The sequence below is a fragment of the Chlorella variabilis genome, assembly GCF_000147415.1.
Source record: "Chlorella variabilis unplaced genomic scaffold CHLNCscaffold_19, whole genome shotgun sequence".
NCBI lineage: Eukaryota > Viridiplantae > Chlorophyta > Trebouxiophyceae > Chlorellales > Chlorellaceae > Chlorella > Chlorella variabilis.
Genome location: NW_005435069.1, coordinates 77,092 through 87,525, shown reverse-complemented (window position 1 = coordinate 87,525; position 10,434 = coordinate 77,092). Strand labels below are relative to the sequence as shown.

Here is a 10,434-nt window from a genome sequence, read left to right as displayed (position 1 = left end):
CGCGGAGATGGTCCGGACAGCTGGCGCGTGCCAGTCATGTATATAAGCCGCCCGCCGATGCAGGTCGAGGCATTCCAGTCCCCTGCTGCCGGCGCCCTCCACCGCTGCCACCGCCCTCCCCACCCACCTGACCCTGCTGGATACAAGCCTGCCCTCTCCCAACACCCCCAACACCCCGCAATCCTCTAAGGTGAGTGACATACATCGTTTGTGGGCAGGCAGCAATGGGCTAGCGCAGTAGGTTTGTGGAGGGGCGGGCAGATCAAATAATGGTCTAAAGCTAGACGTTAAAACCGGGAAGTTAAGTCTGTGGAGGCTCTTCCCCACCTTTACCTTTACCTTTGCAGCATTGGCGACAGCGCTGAGGGGGCGTAGGCTCAGCTGCCATTCCAGCTTCTGTCCACCCCTGCCTCCCCTGCTGGGCCCTCTTGACCTGCTGCAGCCCTCCAGCAGCCAACCCCAGGAGACGCCATGGCCCCCACCAAGCCCAGCCGGCTGCCCCAGGTGCTGCTGCTGGCCGCCGTCGGGCTGGCTCTGATGGCGGCAGCCGCCGCCGCCGATGACGCCGTGGCGGCCTCCGCCGCTGGCCAGGACCCCTGGCGCAAGGGCGAGACCTGGCCCACCTTCAAGGGCCCCCGCGGCAAAGACAAGCGCCCGATCTTCTCCTCCTTCAAGGTGAGGAGCAGGCGTGGAGGGGCTGGGGGCAACTCAGCCTTGCCGTCGCTGCCGTGCACTTGCCGCCGGCCTTCCTGCTCCCTGCCTCTCCTGCTCACCTTCTCTCCCCTCCCTCCGCTGCAGGAGTATTCTGCGTTCTGCGACAAGACCTGGCCCGACCCCAACACCCCCGTTGGCTGCAAGCCACCCAAGGGCTCTGGCCTCAAGGTCAGCTGCGGCGCTGAGCATGGCTGCCTGCGCCGTGCCTCAGCAGCAACAACAACAAGGCAGCAGCGCCGCTGGCTGCCAAAAAATGTCTACCCCCGACCAGATGCCTGTCTGGCTGCGATGCGCGGCGCTGACCCTGCCCTCCCACCACACACCCTACCTGCCCTCCCGCAGTTCAACCCCAAGCGCATGCCCAAGGGCGTGCTGCCCTACGGCGCCTGCACCGGCAGGCCCCTGGACCACAAGGAGCACACCATCAACAAGGACGCCAACGCCACCCGCCCCGCAAAGCCCGTGCCGCCGCCTAAGAAGTACCAGCCCGCCAAGTGTGAGTGCGTGCCGCAGGTTGGGCTGGCCTGGCCCGCTGCTGCAGCCGGGCGTGCTGCTGTGCTGCCTGCCCAGCTCTCTGCACCGCGCACACATCTGCCCTGCACGCTGCTCCTCTTTGAAACCTCCCACTCCGCCCCCGCTGCCCCGCTGCCGCAGCCTCCGGCAACCAGGGCAAGCCCTGGGGCAATGGCAAGCCCGCCGGCCGTCGCCTGCTGGGCGGCGAGGAGGGCGCGACCGTCATGCGTGCCGCGCACGTGCGTGCCACTCGCACCCACCGTCGCCTGCACCAGGCCGGCGGCGGCGCCGACCAGTGCCCGGGCCTGCAGTGCGTCACCAACATCCCCAGCCTCGCCCTCGACTTCTCCCTGCCCCTGGACTTGCCCGACGGCTCCACCCTGGACCTGGGAGAGGTGATCGACCCCTCCACCATTGTCAACGACTTCCTGGCACTCACCGGCGGCGCCCTCTGCGACCTCTCCTTCTCTGGCGCCGACATCGCCAGCGGCGCCTGGCTGGCCCAGCTGATCGGCCGCTCCAACTCCTCGCTGGCACAGAAGGCCGGCTCCCTGGTGCCGCTGTTCAAGTGAGCGCGGCGGCCCTGCCTGTGGCTGCGCTGCGCCCGCTGCCTTGAGCTGGTGGTGCCGCTGCGGCCGCTGGTACTGCTTGCAGAGCTGCTGCTACTGCTGCTGCTGCCAGCCGCTGCCGCTGCTCACCTCACTCACCCCGCCTCGCCCCGCCCCGCCCGCCCCTTGCCACCCACCCCCCGCAGCAAGATGCCGCTGCGCCAGGACGTGAATTACCTCATCATGGGCTTCCCCGCCGGCATCCCGCCCTCCACGGGCAAGGACGGCGCGCCCGCCTCCAAGCTGGACAAGGTCAAGGGCGTGCTGGGTCTGGGCGTGGGCGTGGCCCTCAACCCCTGCACCCTGGACCTCCACCTCCAGTTCTTCGGCCTCAGCGCGGGCCCCATCCCGCTGGGCAGCTCCGGCCTGGAGCTGACCCTGTCCGCCGACTCTGTGGGCTTCTCCCGCGACGGCCTCATCCCCTCCAACCTGGACAAGATCGGGCTGAACCGCCGCTTCTTCACGCCCACGGGCTTCCGCGACGTGCCCGCCGCCGCCCCCACCGGCCACCTGTACTTCCAGGGCAGCGGCGCCGTGTCCCCCGCCGCCCTGGGGGCCCTGCAGAAGTTTGTGACGGTGTCGTTCAAGGCCACCCTCAAGGCCCTCATTAATACCGACCCGGTGAGCCCGCCTGGCTGGGCTGGGCTGGGGCACAGCCGGCTGCGGCTGCAGTCCCTGCTGACGAGGCACTTGCCTTGCCTTGCCCTGCCCTGGTTGGGCGCTGCCAGGCTGCCCTTGCCCTCCTGCCATGCTGCCTCCTCCTCACGCCCTGTGCCGCCTCCCTGCCTCCCTCCCTCGCCCCTGCAGCTCAACGACAACCAGGTGGGCGTGCCTGCCAGCTTCGACGACTTCCGTGTGCTGGCCAACCTGGATGCCGCACCCGTGATCAACCTGGGCGGCAAGATGTGAGTGTGGGGCTGGCCGGGGATGGCAGGAGGGTGGCTGGGTGGCTGGCGGGGGTTGACTGCCTGTACAGCTGGCCCCCTGCTCACCCACACACCTGCCCATCCGCTGCAGCCCCCTGGAGCTGGGCGACATCTTCCAGGCCAGGACCAACCTGTACCTGGCAAACGACAACGATGGCTTCACGCTGGCCGCCGGCCTCAACATCACCCAGGGCGGCCTGGGCGGACTGGTGAGTGCGCGGGGTGGGGCTACTGGGCGGCTGGTGGCTGGGTTGGGGAGCACTGGGCGGCTGAATCGCCTGAGTGTGGAGGGACCAGCAGCATTAGCAGCGGCGCACAGAGACCTCTCCCTGCCCGCTCACCTGCCACCCCCTGCCCTGCCCTGCCCCCGCTGCAGCTGGGCAAGCTGGTGACGATGCCTGTGGAGGCGCGGGACGCCATCTCAGCCATCTTCAACGCCGGCCAGATCGGCAGCCCGTGCTGCTCAAGGGCCTGAACGTGTTTGCCGGCGCCGAGGGCTGGGGTGCGTGCCGCGCCCGCGACGCTTGGCACCGCCGGGCTGTTGTGTCCTGCCTGCCTGCCTGCCGGCCGGCACCCCTGGCACCGACACTGACGGCCTGCTGCCCTCCCTGCCACCCTCCCGCCCCCACCCCGCCCTGCAGCGCTGCGTGTGGAGCTGGCCGCCGGCAACACGGGCGTGATGGCGGGCATCGGCCCCATGCTGGACCTCATCCGCCTGGCCTTCCCGCAGGTGCCGCGCACCGTGGGCGGCACCTTTGGCATCTCGGGCCGCACCCAGGGCAACGGCCTGCCCATTGGCGTCACGCTGTGAGTGCCTGCCGGGCTGCCTGTGGTTGCCGCCAGAGGAGAGGGCCGGCGTGATCGGGGTGGGCGCCAGCCATTGCACGCAGCGCCGCTGCCTGCCCCTGTTGCCTGCTCCTCGCCGCCTGTCGCTGCCCGATCCGCTGACGGAGCTCCCTGGCTGCCCTGCTTGTGCCTGCTGCAGGGGCCTGAACGGCGTGGGCGACAAGACGCTCTACTTCTGCTCCACCACCGCTGACTGCCCCTCGGGCTCCTCCTGCCAGCTGGGCCTGTGCTCCACCACCACCTGCGGCTCGGGCACCTTCCCCACCTCCGCCATCTCCTGCTCCCTGGCGGCCTGCCCCCCCGGCTTTGTCAACACGGGGCTGACCTGCGTGGAGCAGTGCAAGGCGGGAGAGGTGGACCAGGGCGCCACCTGCGCCGCATGTGAGCGCGACCGCCGCTGCCGCCACCGGTATTGGCCTGCGTCCTGCTGCTGCTGCCGCCGGCGTCGCTCTGCTGCTGCCGTACCGGCACGCTCCACCCTACGCTGGCACAGCAGTCGTGGCTGCCGGAACCGGTGCAGCGTCGGCACCACACAGCCATCAGGCGCTGACACGCCGCCTACCCTCCTGCCATCCCCGCCGCTGCTGCAGGCCCCGCCGGCAAGGAGTATGATGCCGGCCTGTGCTACACCCCCTGCGACCGCGCCAGGAACTACTACCCCGTTGGCCCCGTGTGCTGGCAGCGCTGCGGCGCCGGCTTCACCGACATCGGCGCCCTGTGCCGCTTCAACGGCCGCTCCAGCTTCGGCAAGGGCTGCTGGTGAGCCTGGGGCTGCTGCTCCTGCGTGCAGCCATAGACTGAGTGCGGAGTGCTGTGGTGTGCCTTGCTCGGCGGCGAGGCTGGGGCTGCTGCACAGCGGCAGCGCTGGTGCCTGTACCGCACACCAGCTTGGAACCCCTGGCCTGCCCCCGCCACTCACCCCCCTCCCATCCCTCCCCTCCCGCCTCCCGCCTCCTGCAGCTGCATCAAGGCCTTTGGCCGCGACAACGGCTGCTGCGGCTGCCCCGCAAACATGAACGACGCGGGCTGCTTCTGCTACCCCACCACCATTTGGAAGTCCTCCTACGGCCGTGGCGTGGGCACCGTGCCCGGCATCCGGAACAAGCAGTCCAGGAGCCGCATCGTCATCCCCACCGTCACCCTGCCCAACTGAGCGCCGGCGCCGTCTGCAAGACCCCTGATTTGTGATGATTTGCCACCGATTCCCTGATTCCTGATTCCCCACCAGCGAGCTGTCCCCGATACATCCCCTCCATGAATGATTATTCGATCCGTCCCCTGACCCCGCTGATCTGTCCCCTTCTTTGTGCCCGAGCATCCGCTCGCCACCCCCTTGGCCCATAACGCCCATTCTTACTCTCTGTGTGATGCGACCCCGCCGCTGTAAGCGCGTATTACTTGACTCAGGGCAATCAAGGGGCCCCAGCCGCAGCCGGCCGCTGCTGCCGCTGCATCTGCCGCTTGGACCTTCCCTCCCGCCGGTGCTGAAAACGAAACAAAAGCTTGAAGCGCACCCAGACCTGAGGGATGAGTGCCAGAGCACTGTTCTGTGTGGCTGTGCCTACTGGGCCGCTTCATGTTGGATGGGGGCGGGGGGGCGGCGGCGTTGAGAAGGGGGGCGGTAGGGGGGGGCCGTGCATCTGCCCGCCAAATCAACCCGCAAAACGCCGCCGCCGAGGCGCCCAGTTATCAACCGATTTTTTTCTGTGCGGACGCTCCCTCAAACGCCACTCGCTCTCTGCTTAGCAGGAGCGACGCGACGGGCATCGTGCCACAACTTCAGCCTTTGGCTCGTGCACTGTCCTGCAAGAGCTGCACATTCGGCGGGAGCCGACACCCCAGCCCTGCCCGACCGCCCAGCCCTGCCATCCCCGCCCAAGCGGCGCGGCACGTTTTTGCGGCGGCGGCGTCAGCAGTAGTCCCTTGCTGTCCTGCCCGCGCGTCAGCAGCCGGAGCGCATATCCTGCAGCCAGCATGCCAGCACCGCATCATCCACATGCTGTCGGGCCTGCCTTTCGACCTGGGGCGCCGCTCATGGATCGCACCGCGGTCGGCGGCGCCCTGCTCTTGAGCCTGGCGGTCATCGCGTTGCAAGTGCGGCGAACAGGGGTGGCCGAGCTGGCCCAGCCGCTGGCGTTTTTGCTGATCACCTTGATCCCACTGGCCACCGGGCTTTACCAGCGCCCGTTCTATCACAGGAACCGGTGGGTGCACGGCCGGTTGGAGGAGCCTCGCTGGATCCCGGAATCGCGCCGTGCCCACGCCGCGGCTCTCGCCCGCCTGCCGCAGGAACCTCATCATCCCAGTCATGCGCATCCTGGGCAACGTGCTACCCATGCACCGAAGGATACAGGTGAGATGCCCCCATGTGGTACAGCTCAAATGAACACATGCTTGCCGTGTCTTGCGCCATGCTGGAGGGGCAGCTGCGGCTCAGCTCGCCCTCTGGCTTGGCTCCCCTCCTGCAGGTCAGCGTGGCGCTCGCCATGGAGGTGCCACCGCGGCCTGGAGTGCACGGGGCAGTGCTGGATCTGATGAAAACTATGACTGGTGAGCGTGGGCGTGCCAGCTGCCTCTGCAAGACCAGGTCGGCATCACCAGCGCGGTTGTGCCTTGCAGGCTGCCGAGCTCTGCACCACTTCCTGTTTGGCGTCTTCTTGATGCTGCCCCCAGCCTCGTGCCTGCTCACCCAAGCCACCCTTGCATTACTGGCCTGGAACCCGCACGGCTACTGCGCAACTGAGGTGCGGTCTTTGGTGGGAGGTGGCCGGCTTTGAGGCATTCGGCGGCGCCTTGCTGACGTGGCATGCAGCGTCCCCGCAACTCACGTGCGCCCTGCCAGCTGGTGGCCCGCAGCTGCTTCAAAGCCCGCTGTCCCAGCAGCGCCAGCGAGGCCTGGCAGCGACGCTGGACCTTCTCAGCCTGCCGCTGGCGGCGGTGCAGCCAGTGGCGGAGCTCATCGGGCACACACAAACAGGTCTGGGAGATGTGTTGGGAGCCCTCGCGATGCAGTGCTGGGCGCGTCAGGCAACTGCTTGGCGTACACGCGTGCATGCTTCCTGCCCTACGCGGCGCTCAGCCCTGCAGCAGATCCTGTCCCAGCTGGTGCCGAGCCTCTGGCTGCCCCCACCTGCCTGGCTTGCAGGCTTGGCCCCAGCTGATGCGGTGTGCCACGCTACCATCAGCTGCCTATGCCTGATGGTACAGGTGGTACTGCCAACCATGATCTCCGCCCTGGTCTGGCCTCGCCCGCCAGCTGGCGAGTCAGCGGCAGAGGATGGCATGGCGTGTATGCCTGGCTTGCGGGCTGCAGCGAAGAAAGCTGGTGAGGGGGCTGACCTCTGGCTGCGGCGTGCCACCGGAGCCACCTCTGGCGCTTGGGTCAGGTGCCTGGTCTTCTGGTATCTGCTTTCCAACGTGTGGCTGCTGTGCAAGGTTTCAGAAGGTGTCTGAGGGATCGGCACAGCAGTGTAATCTGATGTAAACTGATGTAAACTGGTACACACGCGTAATTGGCCTCACAACCACCAGGCGGCGATGGCTGCCAGGCAGGCCAGCAGGACGGCCGCCAGCAGGAAGGCCTTCCCCTGCGTTGCTTGCCAGAAGGTCGGCCCTGCCGCCTGATGGCGCTGCTGCTGCTGCCGCTGCTGCCGCCGCTGCGGCGGCCTCCACTGCCGCCTTTGCTGCTGCGGCGGCGGCTGAGGCAGAGGCGGCGGGCGCCGGGGTCGGGAATATGCCACTGCCCTGTTGCCTGGCGCCGCGGGTTGCATCTGGCGGCAGGAGCAGGGGCGCGGGTCCTCGGCACGCAGGCTGCTGCTGCCGCCGGAGCAGGCGCGGCAGGCGCCCCCGGCACGCGGCATCTCCTCCTGCTCCCGCGCCTCCCATTCCTGCTGCTTCAAGCAGTTGAAGGTGTAGTTGTTGGCAGCGCCGCATGCCAGCACCTCAAACCAGGCGTAGGAGGACCCGCCTGCAACGCAGGGGGGAGGCCAGGCATGCACAAAGCAGGCACATGTCAGCAGGCAGGGGAGCCAAAATGGCAGGGGCCACACACACCGCGCTGTTGCCCGTGTGTGGCCAGAGGTGCACGGCTGACGACGGGGCTTGCGGGTGGTGGGCAGGCGCCGCGCCCGCCGCACTCCACGCCTGCAGGCGGGCATGCAGGCATGGCGGGCACGCACCCAGGTGCGCCTCCAGCCCCGCCAGCTCCTCTCCCAGCCTGCCGCCCCAGATGCGGCGGCGCTGCTGCGGGCTGAACAGGGGGCGGTCTGGGGTGGATACGAGCATGGACAGGGTCATGAGGTCTGGGGCAGCCATCCCCATGGCATCCATGAAATGCTTGTGCCTCCTGCATCATCATCATCATCAGCAGCAGCAGCAGCAGCAGCAGCCACGACACATGACAAAATGAAATCCGTTGATGTCGCCGTGCTGGGCGGGGAGGCATGGCAGGTGGGGCGCGATGGCACCGGCGGCCAGGGCGGGCCCGCAGCAGGCAAGCGCGCTGCAGCCCACGACACACACACACCCCGCCCCGCCACGGCACATGCACAGCACGCCAGCACTGCACTGCCAGCCCCCGTGCCTCGCCTGTAGCTGATGGCGGCCTCCACAAGTAGCGCCGCACAGGACCGCCCAAACGTGGCCGGCGCCTGGCCCACCCAGGCGCGCAGGAAGGCGAGCACGCGGGCGTTGTCCCGCACCGCACGCCCGTACTGGCGGTACATGTCTGGTGGTCCCGACACCGCCATAGCGTCGGCCTCGTCCTCGGTCATGGTCATCATGCAGCGGCACAGCTGCGCATGCTGCTCGCACTACCTGTGAGCGGCGGGCGGCGCCGCAGGCAGGTGGCGGGCGAGATGGGTTAGGGCAAGCGGCGACCAGCATTGAGTGCACCCCGCCGCATGCAGCGCTGCATCTGCCTGCACCTCTGGAAGCTGCCGGTGAAGGCGGGGCGCGCCAGCTCGGGAATGGTGGGCAACCCCAGGTCTGTGGAACAGGGTGTGGGAGCCGGTCTGCGCATTGTTCGCGGGCCACTGATCCACAAATGACTTTTGTTAGTGCGATGAACGGCTTCCGCTCCTGTGAAACCCCTGACCCTCCAGCTCAGCGTCGGCTGCATGTGAAAGCCACCACAGCGCCAATCGACTGCCGAAGTAGAACAGGTGCTCCTCAGCCGCATCACCCGCTGGTATGCGATGCTCTTGAGCTTGCAGGGGACTCGACTGAACGCAGGTGGGGTGGCGCATTGCGCCGTGGCAATGCAACAGTGGCGGTGCAGTGAGCCGGGCGGCAGGCAGCCTGCTCCCGGCCAAAACCATCCTTGTTCCTGTGCACCGCCGCCATGCAGCCTCCGGAGTCCGCCTCGCCCACACCTCTCTGCGCTCCATCCGCAGCTACAAGGCCATAGGTGTGCATCGCAGGCGCATGCGGCGCCACTGGGCTGGCTGCCGCCACTCCCGCCGCTGCCGCCCGCCTGCCCGCCTGCACACCATTGGATGCCCGCCACTGGCACGCAGCATCATGCCTGCCTGCAGCCCGCTGCCAGGGAGCTCGCTCCCGGCCACTCCTCCCGCTGCCTGCCTCCCTCCATCGCCGCTCACCACCCAGCCATCCCTCCGCCCGCAGGCGGCAGGCGCCAGAGGATGTCGCAGCACATCTCAGACGCCCTCGGCAAGCTGGACCTCATGATCTCCAGCTCAGCAGCAGGCCCCGGCGGCGCCGCCGCGCCCGCCGCCGCGCCGCAGCTGCCCACCTCGCCCGCCGCGGCTGCGCCGCCGCCGGCCCTGGGCAGCCTGCGGCAGCGCCTGGCGGCGGCCTTCCAGCAGAGCCTGGACGCAGCCTTTCCCTCCATGGCGGGAGAGCCTGCCATCGTCAACCCCTGCAACAACCCCAAATTTGGGGACTATCAGTGCAACAACGCCATGGGGCTGCACGGCAAGCTCAAGGGCCAGGTGCGGGCAGCGGCGCAGTCGGCTGGGGGAGCAGGAGGGATGGCTGGGTTGGGAGAAACAACAGCCGGGGGAGTGGCCGCGCCGCGGCGTGCGGGGACGCGACGTGCATGTGTGCGCGCTTCCGGTGGTGGGGTGCTGGCGGGAACGTGTGCAGCGGGGCGCACGCGGCGCTGCCTCGCTCTGCTGCTTCCCCGGCGTGTGCCCCGCCGCCCCCGCACCCCCGCGCCCACCCACGCCCTGCCGCCCCGCCGCCGCCGCAGCCCGATGCGCCCAAGAACCCGCGCGCCGTGGCCGAGGCGCTGGTGGCGCACCTGCCCGAGACGGGCATGGTGGCGGAGACGAGCCTGGCCGGGCCCGGCTTCATCAACATCCGCATCTCTCCTGACTGGCTGGCCAGCCACCTCACCACGTGAGGGCCGGGCAGGGTGGCGGGGTGGCAGGGTGGCGGGGGACGGGGGCAGGCGTGGCGGTTGAGGCCGCTGCGTCTGGGGGCCAGTGCCTGCCTGCTGCCCGCGGGTTCCGTTCACTCACCCCTGCACCTACGTCCTCTCTCTCTCACACCCAACCGTCCCTCCCTCCCTCACACACACACAACCCTCCCTCCCTCCCTCCCTCCCTCCCCCTCCCATCCTCCCTCCCCGCAGCATGCTGCGCCAGGGAATCTCCACCTGGGCGCCCGCGGGCTACGCCGGCCGCCGCGTCGTCGTCGACTTCTCCTCACCAAACGTCGCCAAGGAGATGCATGTGGGGCACCTGCGGTGAGTGGCTTCCCGGGGGAAGGTGATGAGGGGAGGTGCAGGGGGGCCAAGGAGATGCATGTGCTGGGGGGCACCTGCTGTGAGGGGCTGCTGGTGGGGGGCTGCGCTGGGGGAGGTG

The 10,434-nt window shown here is 68.8% G+C and overlaps 2 protein-coding genes across 2 annotated transcripts in view; both read left to right on the top strand.

Moving 5' to 3' along the window:
* Positions 1 to 471: 471 nt before the first annotated feature.
* CHLNCDRAFT_53987 (hypothetical protein) lies at positions 472 to 4,760 on the top strand (the record flags this gene model as incomplete). Its single annotated transcript, XM_005845074.1, has 12 exons — positions 472 to 675; positions 799 to 882; positions 1,057 to 1,210; positions 1,369 to 1,795; positions 1,982 to 2,456; positions 2,643 to 2,740; positions 2,853 to 2,983; positions 3,138 to 3,263; positions 3,403 to 3,568; positions 3,747 to 3,988; positions 4,198 to 4,366; positions 4,568 to 4,760. 12 exons carry the CDS (start codon positions 472 to 474, stop codon positions 4,758 to 4,760), a joined length of 2,469 nt encoding a protein of 822 aa, XP_005845136.1.
* Positions 4,761 to 9,291: 4,531 nt separating this feature from the next.
* The window catches only part of CHLNCDRAFT_26194 (hypothetical protein), a gene marked incomplete at both ends in the record, with an annotated part of 6,234 nt that continues 5,091 nt past the window's right edge, over positions 9,292 to 10,434 (top strand). The window contains 3 exons of the mRNA XM_005845073.1: positions 9,292 to 9,558; positions 9,819 to 9,967; positions 10,203 to 10,316. Coding sequence (XP_005845135.1) covers positions 9,292 to 9,558; positions 9,819 to 9,967; positions 10,203 to 10,316 — 530 coding nt within the window. The remainder of the gene's footprint in view (positions 9,559 to 9,818; positions 9,968 to 10,202; positions 10,317 to 10,434) is intronic.